Raw genomic sequence first — 26,350 nt, 5'->3', positions numbered from 1 at the left:
GTGGGCCTCCAGAAAACTGGATGGCCCAGTTAAAATAAGCCAACAAATAAATAAGAACGGTTTCCCCTTCATCTCCGTTTCAGCGCTTTTCTGGGCACTGAGGACAGCGACTCAGTAGCCAACCTGAATTTAATGCGTAATTAGCATAGGTAAAAATAAATAAAAAACAAACAAACAAAAAACACTTAAACAGGATTTTTTTGTTGCTTTTTTAATACAATTACAATTTCATTTAATTTATTGTTTAATAAAATTATAGGCCTATTATTTTTAGTTTATTAACAGCAACAACAGCTGTAAAGATGAAGTTGACGATCGCCATCTCCGTAGTGAACGCGCCTATAGAGAGAAATGCACATGATTACATAATCAGAGAGTAGCCTATTTCTTTTAGTTTTAAATTGTTAAAAAGACATTTCAAGCTTTCTTAAGATATATTTCATGTCTGTGAGGCCTACGCTGAGTTTTGTTAAATTAGGATGAGATGCGCTCCAGTTCACGAGCAATGCAAGTGACCGCGCGGGCGCCTGCATGATTAGGCCTATATCGTCTGCTATATTTCCAGGCAATCGGTTGATAAACATTTTTTTATTAAAATTAAGATACAATTTATACAAAACGAAATTCACTTCAGAAAAGTCTTTCTACAAAACAAAACTTAATTAAGTGGTCAAAATCATGTCTGACCCGCTCCATGTCTCTCGATATTGCGCATCCTATCTTACTCGTGCTGTTCACTTTTCATAATCAACATAAATAAAAAAATAACATTATAATATTTTAACAAATATTAAACTAAATGAGCTTAATGGCTACAACACTTATAGTAGGCTATACCTAGACTCTCTATTTGTACAAATTGCTGCACATTCATTTTATTCTGAATTTTGCACACATAAGTTGAAAGGCATTTGTTTGTGCATGCATAGCAAAACATATCTGCAACATTGATCAAGTTTCGCTGATAATTATGCGTGCATTTATTAATTATTATCTTAATGAATAATGAAACAAGGACGAAGCATATAAACTGCGTTGTTTGTTTAGAATGGAATGGATCGCAAATAGATCCGAATGAAGAAACGAACCATAGTAGAAAATGTTTTTTTTTTCGTCTATTTGAAAGTTAGGCTAATAAACATGTTGCATTCGGCCTGATTATGTAATTTTTTAAGTTGCATAGCCTGCCTCCAGTTTTCCTCAACTTTACTAATTAAGTATCTTTGACCAGCATATCATCAAAATGTCCGGAAAACGAAACCTCTGCCGGTCACTTGTTTTCTAGCGGAAACTCTGGTACACACACACACACACACACACACACACACACACACACACACACACACACACACACACACACACACACACACACACACACACACACACACACACACACACACACACACACACTGTATATATATGTGTGTGTGTGTGTGTGTGTGTGTGTGTGTGTGTGTGTGTGTGTGTGTGTGTGTGTGTGTGTGTGTGTGTTACATTCTCTATAAAGTATATTTACTGTATTACTGTATGTAAAATGCAAGTGGAGTACGTATACAGTATTACAGGACTAAAAATAATGTCTGATTACACACCTGTTCTGTGTACAAACGTTTGAATGATTGAAGACACTGTTGTTCTCCCAACATTCAGCTTCACCTTTTGACCCGCAGTCATTGTAAGGTCATGATTGATAACATTGTCTGCAATAGTGTCCTTATTTCATTAGAAACATGTCCACAATCTTGACCTCTTCCACTGTTTTGCCTCTGTACCCTTCTTCCACCACACATCATTACTCCTCTTCTTCCAGACTGTTGACCCTGTTTGTTTCTGTGTTGTTCTTCCATTATCTAAATGTGTGACACTGAGTTGTGCTCTGTCAATATATGCTTGTCTAAACAATAAATTAAATGAAATTGTAATTGTATTAAAAAAGCAACAAAAAAATGTACCTATGCTAATTACGCATTAAATTCAGGTTGGCTACTGAGTCGCTGTCCTCAGTGCCCAGAAAAGCGCTGAAACGGAGATGAAGGGGAAACCGTTCTTATTTATTTGTTGGCTTATTTTAACTGGGCCATCCAGTTTTCTAGAGGCCCACCTAATCAAAATCCTGGTGCCGCAAGTGCTTCAGCGGTCTGATATCAAGAAATAACAGACCGCATTCCACATTGGAATTCAACCAAGCCATGTAATAATGTTTAATAACTTTAAAACGGTAGAGCCTGTTCCTTTATAACATAGCCAAAGGTCGGTGTATTTTTGCTTTATACATTTTAGGCTTATTCTCAAATTCAGATTGTGTTGGGGGGCGGGATTATTAGGCAATTTTAATCGGACAATTTGACCGGAGAGATTTAATTTTGTCGGACATTTCAACGGAAACCCTGATGTGTACATATGTATGTCATTGTGATATAAAGAATATAAATATAAATCGTAGCCATATAGTTTAAATCTGAAAATACTGAACACAAAATACTGAGCATATTGTATAACATGTACTTCATTAACTGCAAAATTGTTAAGTGAATGCTTTTTACTGTAATTCTTATTTATGTAACAAACTTTATTTCCCAGGATTTAAAGATTTAGTGTAGCATTTATGATTATTGTGTGTGCTTAAGAGCAGAGTAAAGGTATGGGTATCTCATGTGCTAGACAGGAAAAGGACCAGCATGCAGACAATACCAGTAGTTAATACCCTATACCATGTGTCAAAATGATTGATGGCTTCCGGTTGTCATTGACCTTCCGGTTGACCTTTCCGGTTGCCCTTCCGGTCCCTATTGTTATGGATTGACCTATTGACCCTTCCTATCCGTCGATCATGTGGTTTTGACAGTTAGTTTTGACCTATGACCCTACCTATCCCTTCAATCATGTGTTTTGACAGGTTGACCTTCCGGTGTCTTTCCGGCATATGTTGTTATGGTTTGCCCTATTTGAACCTTTTTAGCCCTAGATCATGTGATTTGACAGAAGCTTTTGCCATTTAACCTTTTTAGCCCTAGATCATGTGTATGACAGAAAGTTTGAAGGCGCTGTTAGGATATGTGTCAGCATCTCCTCCGCATTCCAGGGCACATTGTGGGCCCCTGCGGAAAAGTGAGAAGAAAAATACTGTCTTTCCTGAATGCCTCACCAGCCAGAGTAGTGTGTGTGTGTGTGTGTGTGTTTGTTTGTTTGTGTTTGCGCGCGCGTCCTCTGACATGATCCCCTCCACATTCCTGAGGTAACAGTGAAAGTGAGAAAAAGAGAGTTGCCCTAATCATGTTTTATATTTCACACAAATAATATACAATAATATCTTACTAAAAATCTACTGAAACCATTTAATTCAGTTTTAGATAAACAAAACAATAAAAATCATATTACATAAAACATCCCGTTCTTTATAAGTGTATAAAATAAAATGGTTATCTTGGTAATTTAACTAAAGTTGAAAACCATTCAGTTCTTTATAAAAGTATATAATGAAATGCTTATAAAATAAATATCTTATTGATCCAATTGTTTTAGATAAACAAAAGAATACAAATTATATTACATAAAACATTCCGTTCTTTAGAAATTAAAATAATTATATTGCTAATTTAACTAAAGTTGAAAAAACATTCTGTTCTTTAAAAGTATATAAATAAATTGCTTATAATATAATATAAAATCACAGAGTGGTTCTCTCTCTCTCTCTCTCTCTCTCTCTCTCTCTCTCTCTCTCTCTCTCTCTCTCTCTCTCAGCTCCGTCTATCGTTCTCTGACTCAGAGGGGCCTCTGTGCATCATGTCAGAGCGTATGTAATGTTAGTCTGCTAATGCATTTCCAGAGACAAAGTTTTGTTCATACTAAATTTATTTCAAAATATAATCGTAAAAGTTTAAATATGATCTTTTAAAATGAAAGACTGTTTAAATTAAATCTTTAAAGTTTGAATACATACGCATCTTCTATTTATCTTTTAGAAGATTACTGTAATGATTTTGTTTAACGGTTTAAAGTATAATTGTTATTAAACAATGTCTGTTCAAAAACTTTAGATGGTTGAAAAACTGTACTTAGTCAATCATAATTTTTTGTCCATGCGGGGGTTTCAATTTTTATGTTGGGGGCTTTCCATAGAATCCATAGAATATTGCATATTCTATCCCGTACACCTAAACACGACCATCGCAGAAAACTATAAAATAAATCATTTAATATCATTTCTAAGCTGTGTTGTGTGCGCACACACGCGGTTCTAAAAAATCTCTATTTTAAATTAAATTATTAATAAATATATAACCAATGAATAATAACATATGTTACTAAAATGTATTTAAAAAATGTAAACAAAGTTTTAGCTAAATAAATATATAAATAAAAACACCTTACATTTCCAGAGAGGCGAAGTAGTTCTTTATGCAACGATAAAAAACAATCCAAAAAGCAAATAGTTGACCAGATGAGCCTCGGGGGGACAATGTCACAGTAAATCTAGTCTGCGTTCCAGAGTACATCCAGAGTTTTATACTAAATTAATTTAAAAGCATAACCTTATAAATTAGATATTTTAAAATTAAAAGACTGTTTAAATCAAATCTTTAAAGTTTTATTAAAATCATATCTTCTATTTATCTTCTTAGAAGACTTATGTATTTATTTATTTTTTTTACTAAACAGCGTCTGTTCAAAAACTTTAGATTTAAATAAAAGCAAAAATTATGCTTAGATCTTATTTATACAAAAATATTTCAAACAGTATTTTTGTCCATACAACATGAAACATGTTGTCAAAGTTTGTCACAATGTTTTTGTTGTTGTTGTTGTTGTTGTTATGTTGTTTTTAAGAAATCCGAGGACTCCACGTTGCTCTTATTTAGACTAAGTTTGTATCATTTGGAAAATCACCACACAATTTCAGAAACGCGATGTGTGATAAGTAAAGTTTGTCTTGAGCGAATATTTAATTTGACTCGTCTTGATTCAAAGCATGATCTTACTGGTAGCTATGATCTATTACACGTATAAGATAATTTTTACTTGTATCTCCCGAACTATCCTTAATCAGTGTGGAAACACACAAGGTGAAACCCTTTACTGAGAATATACTATCGGTTATCTACTCAAAATATATGTAGAAGTTTAAATCCAGTGTTTAAAATCTGTCTGGTGGCCGCATGAACAGACTTTGGGTAGAGCTGATGATACTATAGCAGGAAGCATGCCCTTTGACCTCCTCAATTGTGCAGGGTTTTTTTTGTTTTTTGTTAAAGACCCTACTACAAGTTAGTTCTCCCAAAAGAATTTCTCCCATCTAGCGGTGAAATTGTATTCTGCATTTAAACAAATAGTGCTCTCTAGCGCCTCGCTTTTTACAACTGCGTGTTGCAACTGCGGTAGCCGTTATGTGTCAAGAATCTATGACAACATGTCTTCCAATAGCACTTCATCGAGTTTAATTGTACATGTTCTACTGTTATGCTGCCTATATAATGATTTACACAAGCAAGCAATGAAAAAAAGCTTGTAATTCAGACCGTAACTTTGACTCACCCGTCGAGAAGAAAGCAGACAACTTCCCTTTCAAAGTCTTTCTCCTTCATTAGCTCTTTCCACCTGGGAGAAGCTATCCCGATATTTATATACATCCCGATAAATTACATTTTTGCTTTATGGCCACGAGGATTCCTTCTCCTGTGGCTCGGCATAAGTATGATCCAGCATTATATTGTACCGTGCAGTGCCTCCCATATGGTCTAGCGGTTAGGATTCCTGGTTTTCATCCAGGCTGCCCGGGTTCAACTCCCGGTATGGAAAGTCAATTTTTTTTACATTGTCAACAAAATTCAAGTTATTCAATAATCATTTTTAGTAATTTATAGGCTTAGAGGCCTACACAAACTGCAGAAACAAGCAGAAGATATGTAAAAACTCATAAATGCTGTTTCAGTACTGAAACATTTTCAGAAAATTTCACTATGGAATATTTACTTTATCATAATTTCAATTTTAGTACATCATCATTTAAACTTTTCATCTCATAATTATGACGCATAGTCAATTTTAATTTAAACTTTTTGTTATAATTATTACTAAATTCAGAATTACAATTTTTGTCAGTTTTAATGTAACACTATTTTGATGGTCCTTTTGAATGTGCTGATGACTATACTAGTGTTGATGATGAAACGTGTTGAGTTAGGCTAGCGCTTTTCGTCCCTCTCTGGTATTATAGTGTTTCAAGATGGCGGAACGACACGGAAGCCTCCTTGGACTTACCCGCCCCATGTAAATAAAGATAAGAAATGTTTCGCTTACGAGGATAAGTCAGATCATTGGCAGAGGTCATTTTACACCCATGAGGACATATTTTATGAATACAGACAATGATTTTAGCTAATAAAATAAAAAATTTCAACGAGCGAATCTACACATGAGAGGCCTTCAGAAGTCATAACTTCAGGGGTCAACGGCTTAGGCCGATTGGTTTAGGTATTTGTAAAAATCAAATACTGTATTACACTTTTCAAAGTTACAATAAAAAGACCTGTTGTGTTCTGACACAAGGCCATTAACTTGTTTTTATAAATGTATTTTGCTTATTTCTACAAATATCAACCTGAAAAATGAAAAAAAAAAAAGAAAAAAAAAGAAAGAAAGTGTTTTAAAATACAACTAAACCATGATAATGTTTAGTTTAGATGTTGATGACTAAGCTTCTGGCATATAGTGCGACCACGCAACAAGAAATCTAATATTGGTGTAATCTTTGCGAGGTCTCACTCACGACGCACAACTTTGTAAATAAAATAAAATAAAATATTATGGAAGTCATTGTACTGTAATTTAACCATATTTTATTGATTAATATTATGGCTTCATGTTGATTTAAAGTTTTTTAATTGTTATTAACTAATACCTTTATCTTTTAACATCCGGCACAAAATGAAAGAGATGTATTATTAAAAAAAAAAAAAAAGAAAAAAAAAAGGAATGTTCACAATCACTATGTGTCAAAAACAGTATGTGTGTAAATAGTTGTGCAAAGTTCCACACCCTATGGACTAACTTTAAAAAACAAAACAAAATACACATAAATAAATATATATAACATACACAAATAATTTCTTATTTGTTTGTAAAAGCAACTGTTTCTTAAATTATCAGACACTCACCGCACCGATGTTAACATCACCATATATTGTGTTTTCTACCATGATTGTAGTAACTATTGTCCCACCATTCTTCTGGGCAATTGTTAAGTTAAGCTGATTAGGGTTCTGAATTAATGGCTGTCCGAATGATGTAGAAATATTATGCTGGCGTCGTTGTGGAAGGTTGTTAGGCTGTTGAACGTCACCATCTGTTAAAAAATGAGCAATTAAATACACAACCAAAACCATGTAAACATTATAGTAAAGCTAATTGAAGATTGAGAAACATATTGACTACTAACAAAGTAAATTATACATCTTTCCTACGTTTGATATTCTTTTTTCAGATTTTTTTCACTATGGACTTGATCCTTTTTAATGCTGTTTTCTCTCCATATTTATTCTGTAGTTCCTCTACTGTGTCTTCCAACTTCCCTGTTGTTCTTCTCCAGCTGTGCTAACCAAAGACAAACAGTTAGAAGAATAAAATGTATGTAGCAAAAATAAAGTTGGTCATTAGTTGTTAGGGTTAGATACACCTGTAGACACATTCATACACCCGTTCGCCTGGTTTCATTTAGCATACACCAGAGTTCAAACATTCACTTTTTCAAAGGCCGAAAGATTGCGCGGTCAAAATTTCTCTTTTTAACATAAGAGTTAAAAAAAAGGTACATGAGTCACGACGCATTGCATTATGCACCTGACCTGCCGGCTGATGAAGTATTTATTACATCAAGAAAAATGGATGAATACATTTATTAGATTTATTTAATAATATTACCAGTTCCATATTATCTTTATAAAAAAATAAGACAATAAATGATTTTATTTTTTAAATTTGACTGCATTCTTTACTTTTTGATTTATGAATTATAACAGACTGATGGGAAAAACATTATTTTGCTGTTACTTTAAAAAAAAAAAAAATATTATTCAACTATTTCTTTCTTTTTGTTAGTTTTTATTAGTTGTAATTTTATATAAACATTTAACTTTTAAAATAAAGGTTTTACAACAACATCACCATCTTCTGTTATATTTGGGCCTCCATGCTCATCTACTGTACAGTATATGATATTGGTGAAGGGGGCCTGCATGAATATATTTTTTAGGGGGCCCCCCGAATTCTCTAGCTACGGCCCTGTTCACATCGCATCGTAAGCGCATAATATCACCTACTCAAGTACTTCTTGACGAGTTTCTTCTGTATTAAACAGCGAATCTTCTCAGTCAGATCGTCGCAAGATCTCAGGAATCCTCTCACACTGCTCGTGTTCACGCGCTCCATCGCTAACGATTCAAACTTCCATAAAGCGCGCCAAAACAGCAGCGCGGAGATGTGACGTCACGTGTAAAAAGCACATCTTTGCATTTCTTCTGAAACAACAATTTTTAACATCACTAGCGCAACACTTATCGTAGTGCCGGGTGTGATTGTAATGTTTTGTATGGTGTTTTCTTTACACTCTCCCCGGATATCTGTTTCCTACAGTTAGCTGTAATGTTAGTGAACTCTAGGTCTTCTCTTTGTTCATATACGACAGTATTCGCATGAATTGGCTTGATTTGATAAAATTATGTTTTAAACCATCATCTTCACTTGAGACATTTACATTATATTATATACCGTCCTATATACCATTATACCGTCCTAGTTTTTAAATAGCGCTAAAATGTATATTTTAACCCTTTATGCGGATATGCCGCACAAGGTTCTCTGTTCTCTGGTTCTATGTTTTTAAAAATAAAGACAAGGATGCCTCTTTCTATAAGCGACCCTCAAAATCTGTGCATACAACAAAACACGTGTAGGTGTACGATGATTTATCAGAAAATTACTTTTGTTTGAAGAAAAACTTAAATCAGCTGGTTCTTGATAACTATTGAAGTTATATTGAAGTTATGAATTCGGTAATGATGCGATATTTATCACGTTTTAATTTTAACTCAATACTCAAAACATCTTGTTGGTCAAATTAACTTAAAGCCTGCGCAAAATTATTCTTAAAGCACATTAACTTAAAGCATGCGCATCCTTGCTACTTTCTAAAAGTTTGTTACAGAACTTATGGTGAACAATTCACCCATATGTTTTAAACGTGTAATGTTTAATCAGATTTTGTCACTGGATTGAGTGAAAATAATAAACTTCTCTCTGGCGACATGTAGGACTTGTTAGTTATGCAGGAACTAGTTATTTATGGCTTTCCTGTACCCCCCGTACATTCTACACAACAGTGGGGCGGGCTGAGCTGTTGTCCTGATAAATATTTCAGGACATCGCACGCTCTAGCTCTACTCTAGCTCTACTAGCCGAGGACTGCTGTGCTACTGCAACAAAAGTTGAAAGTCCTGTTTGCCTGAACCTGACGCAAACTTCCGACCCAAAAACACAAGGCTTGGATAATTGTGCTGCAAGGACTCAGGAGATTCCAGGAACATTCCAGGAAAATTTGAAAAAATTTGAAAAGTTGAAAAAATGGCGACGCAAAACCTGATGGAGAGCGGTGCCCCGTTGAGTTCTGACGATGCTGGACACAGGTATCATCCGGCTTGTGAGTGCGCCACGGGCAAAGAGTGTCCTTTAAGAGCTACGCTAGACTCTATGTTTAAAGATCATTTTAGAGGTCAGATGGTTGGCTTGATGCACAGGATCATCGATGCTGCGTGTGATATGAAAAACGATTGTGCACAGGATACCAAACGTGTGACAAATCTCAAAAATGAAATGGATGTCGTAAGAGGCCTGACAAAGTCATGGCCTGATGTAACGCCCATGTTTTTTAACGGCAAAGAGCCGAACGGCGTAATCCTCAGAAAAGTTCTGGACGTGTTGCGCTCATGTTGCGACGAATTCGAAATTGACGAAATTCTCTGTATATGTACTTTTGTAACGGATCTCTGTGTGTCACTGGTGTCAAAAAATGCAAAAACTGACGTTGGTGAAATAGTTGAAAGTCTGGTCAACTATACCCTAGAGCAAAACATGATAGCCTGCAGAGATTTTCTATTCTGGTTAGATCATCTGTAAATGTTGTTTTACTTTATGTACGTAATGCCGGTCTATCATTTTCTTCACTACTTCAATGTATGAAAGTATAATGTTGAAATAAAAAAAATTCTGGTTAAAAAAAAAATGTCTGAGCTCATAAAAATAGTATACATGATTTAAAAGATTAAATATTCCAATATTTGTTTTCTGCATTTTAATTACTGTATTCCCGAAGTGGCAACCATTTCCAAGATGTGAATACCTGAAATTGTGTGGTGATTTTTCAAATGATACAACTAATTTGCCCGCTGTGTACAGAACAGAAGAAAGGACATTTTGTGGTGTTGAACAAAATTAGATTTTGTTCTTAGCATCGGGTCCTGGATCATAGAGGGTATTTAATAAGTTTAATAAGATTATGTGAGAGGACGACTAGACACTAGTCATGGGATGTCCGACAGAGAGAAGGGCTTGAGTGGTCACATTTTTATGTCTTCATCCAGAGCCTTCATCAAAAGTGCCTTTTCCCCCGCTTCGCAACGTAGCCATCCTCTTTCCGCCCCTGTGACAGCCGTAACATCGACCACCACGGCATCCGTTTCAGGCCAAACGGAGGAGTTTACTTAAACATGGCATTCAGCAACCTGGCCCTCTCCAGCCCCATTTCCTCCCATGGAGTTGAGGATATGTCTCACCAGCGCCCTCCGGCTTGTCACAATATTGGCATGCGTCGGGAACAGGAACGCCTTGACACCTTTCAGAATTGGACTCTTGCACCAGTAGCTCCGGCCGAGCTTGCCAAAGCTGGTTTCTACTACCTTGGTCAGGGCGACAGAGTGGCTTGCTTCAGTTGTGGAGGCCAGCTTAGCAACTGGGAACCGGGAGATCTGGCAGTATCAGAACACCAGAGGCATTACCCCAACTGCCGCTTCGTTCGAGGTGACCGTGCAGATAATGTACCTTTATCTAGCCTTTTCAATGTATCGGCAATGCAACAGTGTGAAGAAAGGTTGCTCACATTTGTCTACTGGCCCTCAAGAATAACTGTTCGACCAGACCAATTGGCTATGGCTGGTTTTTACTATGTTGGTCGTAATGATGACGTGAAGTGCTTTTGTTGCGATGGTGGACTCAGATGTTGGGAGTCTGGTGATGATCCATGGGTAGAACATGCCAAGTGGTTTCCAAGATGTGAATACCTCTTGCAAGAAAAGGGCCAAGAGTTTGTTCATCAGATTCAAGCAAGATTTCCAAGACTATTTGAACAGCTATTGACTAATGGAGACAGCGACTCAAGAGAATTTGTGAGAGAACAAGAGAACAATCCTGTGGTGAAGTCTGCTTTAGAGATGGAATTTGAGCATGGCCTGGTGACCCAGACAAATGAAGCAGCATCCCCGAGTCAAGATCTTTCAGACTTGTCTATGGAGGAACAGTTAAGAAGACTTCAAGAGGAGCGCACATGCAAAGTTTGCATGGATAAGGAAGTGAACATTGTCTTCATCCCCTGTGGTCACCTAGTTGTGTGCAAAGAATGTGCGCCTTCTCTGAGCAAGTGCCCCATATGTAGAGGCTTGGTCAAAGGCGCTGTCCGTACTTTCCTATCATAAAACGAAGATATTTATCATCCAAGTAACAACAGTTTTTAGATTTAACTTGATGAATAAAAACAAAGGAGAAGTTTATTATTTTCACTCAATCCAGTAACAAAATCAGATTAAACATTACACGTTTAAAACATATGGGTGAATTGTTCACCATAAGTTCTGTAACAAACTTTTAGAAAGTAGCAAGGATGCGCATGCTTTAAGTTAATGTGCTTTAAGAATAATTTTGCGCAGGCTTTAAGTTAATTTGACCAACAAGATGTTTTGAGTATTGAGTTAAAATTAAAACGTGATAAATATCGCATCATTACCGAATTCATAACTTCAATATAACTTCAATAGTTATCAAGAACCAGCTGATTTAAGTTTTTCTTCAAACAAAAGTAATTTTCTGATAAATCATCGTACACCTACACGTGTTTTGTTGTATGCACAGATTTTGAGGGTCGCTTATAGAAAGAGGCATCCTTGTCTTTATTTTTAAAAACATAGAACCAGAGAACAGAGAACCTTGTGCGGCATATCCGCATAAAGGGTTAAAATATACATTTTAGCGCTATTTAAAAACTAGGACGGTATAATGGTATATAGGACGGTATATAATATAATGTAAATGTCTCAAGTGAAGATGATGGTTTAAAACATAATTTTATCAAATCAAGCCAATTCATGCGAATACTGTCGTATATGAACAAAGAGAAGACCTAGAGTTCACTAACATTACAGCTAACTGTAGGAAACAGATATCCGGGGAGAGTGTAAAGAAAACACCATACAAAACATTACAATCACACCCGGCACTACGATAAGTGTTGCGCTAGTGATGTTAAAAATTGTTGTTTCAGAAGAAATGCAAAGATGTGCTTTTTACACGTGACGTCACATCTCCGCGCTGCTGTTTTGGCGCGCTTTATGGAAGTTTGAATCGTTAGCGATGGAGCGCGTGAACACGAGCAGTGTGAGAGGATTCCTGAGATCTTGCGACGATCTGACTGAGAAGATTCGCTGTTTAATACAGAAGAAACTCGTCAAGAAGTACTTGAGTAGGTGATATTATGCGCTTACGATGCGATGTGAACAGGGCCGTAGCTAGAGAATTCGGGGGGCCCCCTAAAAAATATATTCATGCAGGCCCCCTTCACCAATATCATATACTGTACAGTAGATGAGCATGGAGGCCCAAATATAACAGAAGATGGTGATGTTGTTGTAAAACCTTTATTTTAAAAGTTAAATGTTTATATAAAATTACAACTAATAAAAACTAACAAAAAGAAAGAAATAGTTGAATAATATTTTTTTTTTTTTTAAAGTAACAGCAAAATAATGTTTTTCCCATCAGTCTGTTATAATTCATAAATCAAAAAGTAAAGAATGCAGTCAAATTTAAAAAATAAAATCATTTATTGTCTTATTTTTTTATAAAGATAATATGGAACTGGTAATATTATTAAATAAATCTAATAAATGTATTCATCCATTTTTCTTGATGTAATAAATACTTCATCAGCCGGCAGGTCAGGTGCATAATGCAATGCGTCGTGACTCATGTACCTTTTTTTTAACTCTTATGTTAAAAAGAGAAATTTTGACCGCGCAATCTTTCGGCCTTTGAAAAAGTGAATGTTTGAACTCTGGTGTATGCTAAATGAAACCAGGCGAACGGGTGTATGAATGTGTCTACAGGTGTATCTAACCCTAACAACTAATGACCAACTTTATTTTTGCTACATACATTTTATTCTTCTAACTGTTTGTCTTTGGTTAGCACAGCTGGAGAAGAACAACAGGGAAGTTGGAAGACACAGTAGAGGAACTACAGAATAAATATGGAGAGAAAACAGCATTAAAAAGGATCAAGTCCATAGTGAAAAAAATCTGAAAAAAGAATATCAAACGTAGGAAAGATGTATAATTTACTTTGTTAGTAGTCAATATGTTTCTCAATCTTCAATTAGCTTTACTATAATGTTTACATGGTTTTGGTTGTGTATTTAATTGCTCATTTTTTAACAGATGGTGACGTTCAACAGCCTAACAACCTTCCACAACGACGCCAGCATAATATTTCTACATCATTCGGACAGCCATTAATTCAGAACCCTAATCAGCTTAACTTAACAATTGCCCAGAAGAATGGTGGGACAATAGTTACTACAATCATGGTAGAAAACACAATATATGGTGATGTTAACATCGGTGCGGTGAGTGTCTGATAATTTAAGAAACAGTTGCTTTTACAAACAAATAAGAAATTATTTGTGTATGTTATATATATTTATTTATGTGTATTTTGTTTTGTTTTTTAAAGTTAGTCCATAGGGTGTGGAACTTTGCACAACTATTTACACACATACTGTTTTTGACACATAGTGATTGTGAACATTCCTTTTTTTTTTCTTTTTTTTTTTTTTTAATAATACATCTCTTTCATTTTGTGCCGGATGTTAAAAGATAAAGGTATTAGTTAATAACAATTAAAAAACTTTAAATCAACATGAAGCCATAATATTAATCAATAAAATATGGTTAAATTACAGTACAATGACTTCCATAATATTTTATTTTATTTTATTTACAAAGTTGTGCGTCGTGAGTGAGACCTCGCAAAGATTACACCAATATTAGATTTCTTGTTGCGTGGTCGCACTATATGCCAGAAGCTTAGTCATCAACATCTAAACTAAACATTATCATGGTTTAGTTGTATTTTAAAACACTTTCTTTCTTTTTTTTTTCTTTTTTTTTTTTCATTTTTCAGGTTGATATTTGTAGAAATAAGCAAAATACATTTATAAAAACAAGTTAATGGCCTTGTGTCAGAACACAACAGGTCTTTTTATTGTAACTTTGAAAAGTGTAATACAGTATTTGATTTTTACAAATACCTAAACCAATCGGCCTAAGCCGTTGACCCCTGAAGTTATGACTTCTGAAGGCCTCTCATGTGTAGATTCGCTCGTTGAAATTTTTTATTTTATTAGCTAAAATCATTGTCTGTATTCATAAAATATGTCCTCATGGGTGTAAAATGACCTCTGCCAATGATCTGACTTATCCTCGTAAGCGAAACATTTCTTATCTTTATTTACATGGGGCGGGTAAGTCCAAGGAGGCTTCCGTGTCGTTCCGCCATCTTGAAACACTATAATACCAGAGAGGGACGAAAAGCGCTAGCCTAACTCAACACGTTTCATCATCAACACTAGTATAGTCATCAGCACATTCAAAAGGACCATCAAAATAGTGTTACATTAAAACTGACAAAAATTGTAATTCTGAATTTAGTAATAATTATAACAAAAAGTTTAAATTAAAATTGACTATGCGTCATAATTATGAGATGAAAAGTTTAAATGATGATGTACTAAAATTGAAATTATGATAAAGTAAATATTCCATAGTGAAATTTTCTGAAAATGTTTCAGTACTGAAACAGCATTTATGAGTTTTTACATATCTTCTGCTTGTTTCTGCAGTTTGTGTAGGCCTCTAAGCCTATAAATTACTAAAAATGATTATTGAATAACTTGAATTTTGTTGACAATGTAAAAAAAATTGACTTTCCATACCGGGAGTTGAACCCGGGCAGCCTGGATGAAAACCAGGAATCCTAACCGCTAGACCATATGGGAGGCACTGCACGGTACAATATAATGCTGGATCATACTTATGCCGAGCCACAGGAGAAGGAATCCTCGTGGCCATAAAGCAAAAATGTAATTTATCGGGATGTATATAAATATCGGGATAGCTTCTCCCAGGTGGAAAGAGCTAATGAAGGAGAAAGACTTTGAAAGGGAAGTTGTCTGCTTTCTTCTCGACGGGTGAGTCAAAGTTACGGTCTGAATTACAAGCTTTTTTTCATTGCTTGCTTGTGTAAATCATTATATAGGCAGCATAACAGTAGAACATGTACAATTAAACTCGATGAAGTGCTATTGGAAGACATGTTGTCATAGATTCTTGACACATAACGGCTACCGCAGTTGCAACACGCAGTTGTAAAAAGCGAGGCGCTAGAGAGCACTATTTGTTTAAATGCAGAATACAATTTCACCGCTAGATGGGAGAAATTCTTTTGGGAGAACTAACTTGTAGTAGGGTCTTTAACAAAAAACAAAAAAAACCCTGCACAATTGAGGAGGTCAAAGGGCATGCTTCCTGCTATAGTATCATCAGCTCTACCCAAAGTCTGTTCATGCGGCCACCAGACAGATTTTAAACACTGGATTTAAACTTCTACATATATTTTGAGTAGATAACCGATAGTATATTCTCAGTAAAGGGTTTCACCTTGTGTGTTTCCACACTGATTAAGGATAGTTCGGGAGATACAAGTAAAAATTATCTTATACGTGTAATAGATCATAGCTACCAGTAAGATCATGCTTTGAATCAAGACGAGTCAAATTAAATATTCGCTCAAGACAAACTTTACTTATCACACATCGCGTCTCTGAAATTGTGTGGTGATTTTCCAAATGATACAAACTTAGTCTAAATAAGAGCAACGTGGAGTCCTCGGATTTCTTAAAAACAACATAACAACAACAACAACAACAACAAAAACATTGTGACAAACTTTGACAACATGTTTCATGTTGTATGGACAAAAATACTGTTTGAAATATTTTTGTATAAATAAGATCTAAGCATAATTTTTGCTTTTATTTAAATCTAAAGTTTTTGAACAGACGCTGTTTAGTAAAAAAAATAAATAAATACATAAGTCTTCTAAGAAGATAAATAGAAGATATGATTTTAATAAAACTTTAAAGATTTGATTTAAACAGTCTTTTAATTTTAAAATATCTAATTTATAAGGTTATGCTTTTAAATTAATTTAGTATAAAACTCTGGATGTACTCTGGAACGCAGACTAGATTTACTGTGACATTGTCCCCCCGAGGCTCATCTGGTCAACTATTTGCTTTTTGGATTGTTTTTTATCGTTGCATAAAGAACTACTTCGCCTCTCTGGAAATGTAAGGTGTTTTTATTTATATATTTATTTAGCTAAAACTTTGTTTACATTTTTTAAATACATTTTAGTAACATATGTTATTATTCATTGGTTATATATTTATTAATAATTTAATTTAAAATAGAGATTTTTTAGAACCGCGTGTGTGCGCACACAACACAGCTTAGAAATGATATTAAATGATTTATTTTATAGTTTTCTGCGATGGTCGTGTTTAGGTGTACGGGATAGAATATGCAATATTCTATGGATTCTATGGAAAGCCCCCAACATAAAAATTGAAACCCCCGCATGGACAAAAAATTATGATTGACTAAGTACAGTTTTTCAACCATCTAAAGTTTTTGAACAGACATTGTTTAATAACAATTATACTTTAAACCGTTAAACAAAATCATTACAGTAATCTTCTAAAAGATAAATAGAAGATGCGTATGTATTCAAACTTTAAAGATTTAATTTAAACAGTCTTTCATTTTAAAAGATCATATTTAAACTTTTACGATTATATTTTGAAATAAATTTAGTATGAACAAAACTTTGTCTCTGGAAATGCATTAGCAGACTAACATTACATACGCTCTGACATGATGCACAGAGGCCCCTCTGAGTCAGAGAACGATAGACGGAGCTGAGAGAGAGAGAGAGAGAGAGAGAGAGAGAGAGAGAGAGAGAGAGAGAGAGAGAGAGAACCACTCTGTGATTTTATATTATATTATAAGCAATTTATTTATATACTTTTAAAGAACAGAATGTTTTTTCAACTTTAGTTAAATTAGCAATATAATTATTTTAATTTCTAAAGAACGGAATGTTTTATGTAATATAATTTGTATTCTTTTGTTTATCTAAAACAATTGGATCAATAAGATATTTATTTTATAAGCATTTCATTATATACTTTTATAAAGAACTGAATGGTTTTCAACTTTAGTTAAATTACCAAGATAACCATTTTATTTTATACACTTATAAAGAACGGGATGTTTTATGTAATATGATTTTTATTGTTTTGTTTATCTAAAACTGAATTAAATGGTTTCAGTAGATTTTTAGTAAGATATTATTGTATATTATTTGTGTGAAATATAAAACATGATTAGGGCAACTCTCTTTTTCTCACTTTCACTGTTACCTCAGGAATGTGGAGGGGATCATGTCAGAGGACGCGCGCGCAAACACAAACAAACAAACACACACACACACACACACACTACTCTGGCTGGTGAGGCATTCAGGAAAGACAGTATTTTTCTTCTCACTTTTCCGCAGGGGCCCACAATGTGCCCTGGAATGCGGAGGAGATGCTGACACATATCCTAACAGCGCCTTCAAACTTTCTGTCATACACATGATCTAGGGCTAAAAAGGTTAAATGGCAAAAGCTTCTGTCAAATCACATGATCTAGGGCTAAAAAGGTTCAAATAGGGCAAACCATAACAACATATGCCGGAAAGACACCGGAAGGTCAACCTGTCAAAACACATGATTGAAGGGATAGGTAGGGTCATAGGTCAAAACTAACTGTCAAAACCACATGATCGACGGATAGGAAGGGTCAATAGGTCAATCCATAACAATAGGGACCGGAAGGGCAACCGGAAAGGTCAACCGGAAGGTCAATGACAACCGGAAGCCATCAATCATTTTGACACATGCCATAGCATATATACTACTAATACCATAGAATAAAGCAGTCATACTCTGACTATTTAAGTCTATTATTCTGTTATTAAAAAATGCTACAAATGACATTACAAACTCTTCGTTTTGACATAAAAATCCATTTAAAAAAAATAATTCAGTCATACATTTTACTTAATATTTATCTTGTGGAATAACTTCCAAAGATGCATGCAGAACCCATACAAATCTGTAAGACATTTAAAGCACTGAAAATATTTGACAAAAGCAAATGTATACTATATCGAACATTGCTCCTTTCAGAAATTGTTAATGCATTGAGCCCTTAATGTACAGGAATAAATGACCCAAGACTTACTGAAACTTCCTACAAGTATATCAAGGAGTGGACATGTCTAATGAGCAGATGAGTGTCCCTCTGCTGCCACCTACTGATGTTAGTGGGCATTTACTGCCATTTTTGTTTTAAGTGTTTGTTTTTCCTGCAGGTGAAAACAAGATGCATCCGTTTAAGCCTTTTACTTTATTTATCAGGGCTGTCAATTGTTTTGCCTGAGTTGGGTGATATATGTGTATGCTCTTAACATAGTAGCAAAAAAATGTGCAGTATGACTAGGCTAGATTTAATAGAGTGCTAGGCTTTATAAAAACTGTAGTGTAGCTCTATTAAATAGTATATTTATGTTAAACGATTTTAAATTGAATGATTAATGACCTGTTCAGAATAAGTATAGCAGCAACCAGCAATCAGAAGTATGATAATACATTTTAGTTTAAAATCCAATACGTTTTAAAGTGGTTTCTGAATGGTTAATTAATACTAAATGCAGCATCTATGAATGAACTTGAGGCATGCAGACCGGCTGCTGCAGGGCTTTAACAAATCTTAAACAAACAAATAATTATATGACCCACTTTTTCTGAATTTTACTAACCCATTTTATTTGTCTCTCATCGTATACATGACAATATACTTTTATCTATCATTGGGATACAAAATGCATACTTAACAGACATTCATCATCATATAAATAAATCCAATGTAGTCCTAAGTAAACTGCCAAAATAAGATTATCTATAATGTCTATAACAGTAGCCTAAATGTAGCCTATGAGAAAATAAGGAAAATAAGGCGGGCAGACGTGCAGACGTGCAGACGTACAGACGTGCAGACGGGCAGACGGACAGACGTTAAGACGTGCAGACGTGCAGACGTGCAGACGTGCAGACGTGCAGACGGGCAGACGTTAAGACGTGCAGACGGGCAGCCGTTAAGACGGGCAGACGTTATCCACACGTTAAATTCTAACGTGACGCCGCCGTCACGTCTGTAAAGATCAACAGCTACACGTTATTGACGTGTCTACGTGACGTGATATTTGCGTGTACGTCTCCATATAAAACAAATGGAGACGTACACGCACGTATACACGTGTGTTATCTGTCGTGCTTGTCAGTCTCGTCGCCGAATGGAACATTTCGAGCGCCATATACACTCACAAACACTCACACACACACACACACACACACACGTACGTACACTCACAAACACTCACACACGTACGTACACTCACAAACACACACACACACGTACGTACACTCACAAACACACACACGTACGTACACTCACAAACACACACACGTACGTACACTCACAAACACACACACACACACGTACGTACACTCACAAACACACACACACACACACACACACACACTCACAAACACTCACACACGTACGTACACTCACAAACACACACATGTACGTACACTCACAAACACACACACGTACGTACACTCACACTCACACACGTACGTACACTCACACTCACACACGTACGTACACTCACACACACACACACACGTACGTACACTCACACTCACACACGTACGTACACTCACACTCACACACGTACGTACACTCACACTCACACACGTACGTACACTCACACACACACACACACACGTACGTACACTCACAAACACACACACACGTACGTACACTCACACACACACACACACACACACGTACGTACACTCACAAACACTCACACACACACACACACACACACACACACACACACACACACACACACACGTACGTACACTCACAAACACACACACACACACACACGTACGTACACTCACAAACACTCACACACACACACACACACACACACACGTACACTCACACACACACACACACACACACACACACACACACACGTACGTACACTCACAAACACACACACACACACACGTACGTACACTCACAAACACACACACGTACGTACACTCACAAACACACACACGTACGTACACTCACAAACACACACACACACACACGTACGTACACTCACAAACACACACACGTACGTACACTCACAAACACTCACACACGTACGTACACTCACAAACACACACACGTACGTACACTCACAAACACTCACACACGTACGTACACTCACAAACACACACGTACGTACACTCACACTCACACACGTACGTACACTCACACTCACACACGTACGTACACTCACACACACACACACACACACACACACGTACGTACACTCACAAACACACACACACGTACGTACACTCACACACACACACACACACACGTACGTACACTCACAAACACTCACACACACACACACACACACACACACGTACGTACACTCACAAACACTCACACACGTACGTACACTCACAAACACACACGTACGTACACACACACACACACACGTACGTACACTCACAAACACACACACACGTACGTACACTCACACACACACACACACACACACACACACACACGTACGTACACTCACAAACACTCACACACACACACACACACACACACGTACGTACACTCACAAACACTCACACACGTACGTACACTCACAAACACTCACACACGTACGTACACTCACACTCACACACGTACGTACACTCACACACACACACACACGTACGTACACTCACAAACACACACACACGTACGTACACTCACACACACACACACACACACACGTACGTACACTCACAAACACTCACACACACACACACACACACACACACACGTACGTACACTCACAAACACACACACGTACGTACACTCACAAACACACACACACACGTCTATATTACTAACAGGGGACTATCGCTCTACACTGGCCAAGAGGGGACTAGTGTTTCTGGTCATTTTGAAGAAACAAAAATGACATACAAAATTTTCTTTTAAGCTCTTTTTTCATAATATAACTTCAAATATGCATTTTTTTATTTTTAAAAAAACATGCCAAGTGGGGACCTGAAACTCTGAACGATCTCTATCTATACTAGTGGGGACTTGATAGCCTGCAATGGAGCTGTGTGTGTGTGAACAGTGAAGTGAACTGGCAGTGAAGTCTGCCTTCATTATGTAACTATATATATATATATATACACACATATATATATATGTGTATATATATATATATATATATATATATATATATATATATATATATGTATATATATATATATATATATATATATATATGTATGTATATATATATATATATATATATATATATATATATACATATATACATATATATATACATACATATATATATATATATATATATACATATATATATATATATATATATATATATATATATATATATATATATGTGTGTATATATATATACTGTATATATAACCTATCAGTTATCAAAAATTTAAAAATATGATTTTTTTTAGGAAAGACCATTTAAATCTACAACGGGGTAAAAAATACAGACGGCCCGACGGCAACAGTTCAAAAGCAGAGGCGAGAATATCCTCTTATCATTCATAATATAATTTTTCTTATTTAACGCTCTCTCTTCATAGATACTTTCTATGCTTGGTTATGCAGTCCCTAACAATTTATTGTTACTACTTTTCTTAATAATTTCGTCTGTACCTCAGTAGCAGTTCCATACCAATAAATAATACAGAATATTATTTGATATTTTTCATTTTCTTTCATTTTCACACTTTCAATGAAAGCACTATAAAACATCAGAAGCGTTATGTTGTGGACATTACAGCAAAGTTATTGCTTTAAGAAATTCATTCTCTGTTGTGGCCTATTAATTAAAACATAATTTCTACTCTAATAAAATCAATAGACATGCCATTTTTTTTCTGTTTCCTTTTTTTTTTCTAGGATGTTGATGTACAGAGAAAGTCAGTGTTTGAATTATTGCTCAATTTAAATGCAACCAAACATATGTCGTTCGTTACCATCCAACAGTGGACCTTTCTTGAAGATCTAATTCAAAACTTTTGAGGTGACTTGCTGCATCTGGTCATTTTGAAGAAACAAAAATGAAATACAAAATTTTATTTTAAGGTCTTTTTTCATAATATAACTTCAAATATGCAAAAAAAAAAAAAAAAAAAAAAAAAAAAAAATGTATAGGCCTAGGCATCAGAGATCACAATATGCATAGTAAAAAAAAGAAAAGAATGACGAACATCATCAGTTATCAAAAATTGAATTGCTTGAGGAAAGACCATTTAAATCTACAACGGGGTAAAAAATACAGACCGTCCGGCAGCAACAGTTCAAAAGCAGAGGCGAGAATATCCTCTTATCATTCATAATATATATTTTTTTACTTTCTATGCTTGGTTATGCAGTCCCTAACAATTTACTTGCCATTGTTATGTGTCATTGCACACACACATACATATCTATATTACTAACAGACCAATGTCGCTCTACACTGGCCGAGAGGGGACTCTCGGAACGATCTCTATCTATACAAGAGGGGACTTGGCTGCAATGGAGCTGTGTGTGTGTGTGTGTGTGTGTGTGTGAACAGTGAAGTGAACTGGCAGTGAAGTCTGCCTTCATTATTTAACTACATATATATAGTAAATTATATATTATGCCTATTTTCATTCATAATATAATTTTTCTTATTTAACGCTTATTTTCTCTCTTCATAGATACTTTCTATGCTTGGTTATGCAGTCCCTTTAGGGTTTATAGGATTAATCAAACAGAAATAGCTCTTTAAGGTAACGATTTCAGGTCACTATAGTGACCTATATTTAGTATAGCGTAAAGCATACTTTATACAGTGAATAATGATTTTATTAATCAAAATGAACTTCGCGTCCCCAGTTGGATGGTAAAGAACAATACGTGTTTGGCTGCTTTGTACATTTCTTGCCATCACAAACACACTGTAAAGATTTTGGAGGTCAATCTCAAAATGTTATGTCGACTTGCTGCACTGAACATTTTTAGTTGGTTCAGTTGAAATATATGAAGTAGGGATGTTTATTTGACATTTTGTTTTCTGACTGAAAGCTGATGGTTGTTAACCAGTCATCATCAGTTAACTGACATGATTTGAAGGTTAGATTAGAATTAAATGGACTTAGAATAGAATAGTCTGTGACCGATTCAAATATCTAAAAAATGTAGATTTACATGTGCAAATAGCAGCATAAACAACAGAACATGAGGATTCACACATCAAGCACCCGCAGTGCTTCTGTGAACACAGTAAACCAGAATAAAAGTGTATATATAACTGTATATATAATAAATAGGCCAACTTAAATGAACAATTAACAAAACTAAAGTGCAATAAATAATACACGCTTTAGGGTCTGTTTACACGACATCATTTTCAACTGAAAACTGAAAACGTTTTGGCCGTTCATTTCAACGAAAATGCCATTTTGGGGGCCTGACAATGCAAGCTTTTGAAAACGAGTTTTTGTGAGCTCATCTAAAGTGAGGACTAGTTATGCCTTGTAAAGCATTTATAAAGGAGATTTAAAGGCTGTTAATATTTCTATGTTCTCTATCACTGTGTGTGTTTGTTCCCTTTTTCTGTTTAGAAGATAACTGAGTCTTTAAATCTCCTTTATAAATTATTTACAAAGCATAACTAGTCCTCACTTTAGATGAGCTCGCAAAATAGTGAACTGACCACTACTAAATGCTTTATAACTCCCTGAATCTACTATATTTACTCACACTTTCTAAGTGATCTTATTAATCACTGTAAACACCTAAATAACTGGTTTGTAAATAATGCTATACTTCATTTAGAAATGATAAATTGATAATTAATATTTAATAAAGTATGAAAATGCAATTATTAAACACATTATAGATATGCTTCTAACTCAATAATACAGCGTTTAAAGGTGTATTTATAAACTGCTTATTAATGTCTGCTTTATGAATAATGATTTATCTGTTTACCAATGCTTAACTAATGATTAAAAGGATGCAGTTATTATAAAGGGTTACCATATATATTATATTATATTTCTCATAATATAACTTCAAATATGCATTTTTATATATATAAAAAAAAAAAACATGCCAAGAGGGGATCTGCAACTCAATGTCATAATTATAATGTAATTATTATTATATTATTAAGATATTAATAATGTGACTGATAGTATTGGCTGCCTATTAATTAAAACATAATTTCTACTCTTAAAAAAAATCAATAGACATGTCCTTATTTTTCTGTTTCCTTTGTTTCTAGGATGTTGATGTACAGAGATATTCAGTGTTTGAAATATTGCTAAATTTAAATGCAACCAAACATATGTCGTTCGTTACCATCCAACAGTGGACCTTTCTTGAAGATCTAATTCAAAACTTTTGAGTTGACTTGCTGCATCTGGTCATTTTGAAGAAACAAAAATGAAACACACAATTTTCTTTTAAGGTCTTTTTTCATAATATAACTTCAAATATGCAAAAAATAATAATATTTTAAACATGCCAAGATGGAATATCATCTCTGAACGATTTCTACCTATACAAGAGGGGACTCGCAATAGCCTGCAATGGAACTGTGTGTGTGTGTGTGTGTGTGTGTGAACAGTTAAGTCTGTCTTTATTGTGTAACTATAGTTACAAAATAAAGACAGACTTAATTGAATTGAATTGCTTGAGGAAAGACCATTTAAATCTACAACGGGGTAAAAAATACAGACGGTCCGGCAGCAACAGTTCAAAAGCAGAGGCGAGAATATCCTCTTATCATTCATAATATATTTTTTTTACTTTCTATGCTTGGTTATGCAGTCCCTAACAATTTACTTGCCATTGTTATGTGTCATTGCACACACACATACATATCTATATTACTAACAGACCAATGTCGCTCTACACTGGCCGAGAGGGGACTCTCGGAACGATCTCTATCTATACAAGAGGGGACTTGGCTGCAATGGAGCTGTGTGTGTGTGTGTGTGTGTGTGTGTGAACAGTGAAGTGAACTGGCAGTGAAGTCTGTCTTCATTATGTAACTATATATATATAGTATATTATATAGTATATTATATATTACGCCTTTTATCATTCATAACATTATTTTTCTTATTTAACGCTTATTTTCTCTCTTCATAGATACTTTCTATGCTTGGTTATGCAGTCCCTTTAGGGTTTATAGGATTAATCAAACAGAAATAGCTCTTTAAGGTAACGATTTCAGGTCACTATAGTGACCTATATTTAGTATAGTGTAAAGCATACTTTATACAGTGAATAATGATTTTATTAATCAAAATGAACTTCGCGTCCCCAGTTGGATGGTAAAGAACGATACGTGTTTGGCTGCTTTGTACATTTCTTGCCATCACAAACACACTGTAAAGATTTTGGAGGTCAATCTCAAAATGTTATGTCGACTTGCTGCACTGAACATTTTTAGTTGGTTCAGTTGAAATATATGAAGTAGGGATGTTCATTTAACATTTTGTTTTCTGACTGAAAGCTGATGGTTGTTAACCAGTCATCATCAGTTAACTGACATGATTTGAAGGTTAGATTAGAATTAAATGGACTTAGAATAGATAGGTGTCTGTGACCAATTCAAAAACCTAAAAAATGTAGATTTACATGTGCAAATAGCAGCATAAACAACAGAACATGAGGATTCACACATCAAGCACCCG

The 26,350-nt window shown here is 35.1% G+C and overlaps 1 protein-coding gene across 2 annotated transcripts in view; it reads left to right on the top strand.

Annotated features, from left to right (window-relative positions):
• The window catches only part of LOC309479449 (putative inhibitor of apoptosis), a 135,569-nt gene extending 123,769 nt beyond the window's left edge, over positions 1-11,800 (top strand). The window contains exons 2-3 of one of the 2 annotated variants that reach the window (XM_082143594.1): positions 9,003-10,351; positions 10,447-11,800. In XM_082143594.1, the coding sequence (XP_081999720.1) occupies positions 10,758-11,738 (981 nt within the window). In that variant the 5' untranslated portion in view covers positions 9,003-10,351; positions 10,447-10,757 and the 3' untranslated portion in view covers positions 11,739-11,800. Of the gene's footprint in view, positions 1-9,002 lie in introns of both variants that reach the window. The other variant, XM_082143593.1, reaches the window with a different exon arrangement.
• Positions 11,801-26,350: the final 14,550 nt, after the last annotated feature.

The sequence above is a fragment of the Leuciscus leuciscus genome (assembly GCF_965113295.1).
Source record: "Leuciscus leuciscus genome assembly, chromosome: 17".
Lineage (NCBI taxonomy): Eukaryota > Metazoa > Chordata > Actinopteri > Cypriniformes > Leuciscidae > Leuciscus > Leuciscus leuciscus.
This window is presented reverse-complemented; position numbering and strand designations above follow the sequence as displayed.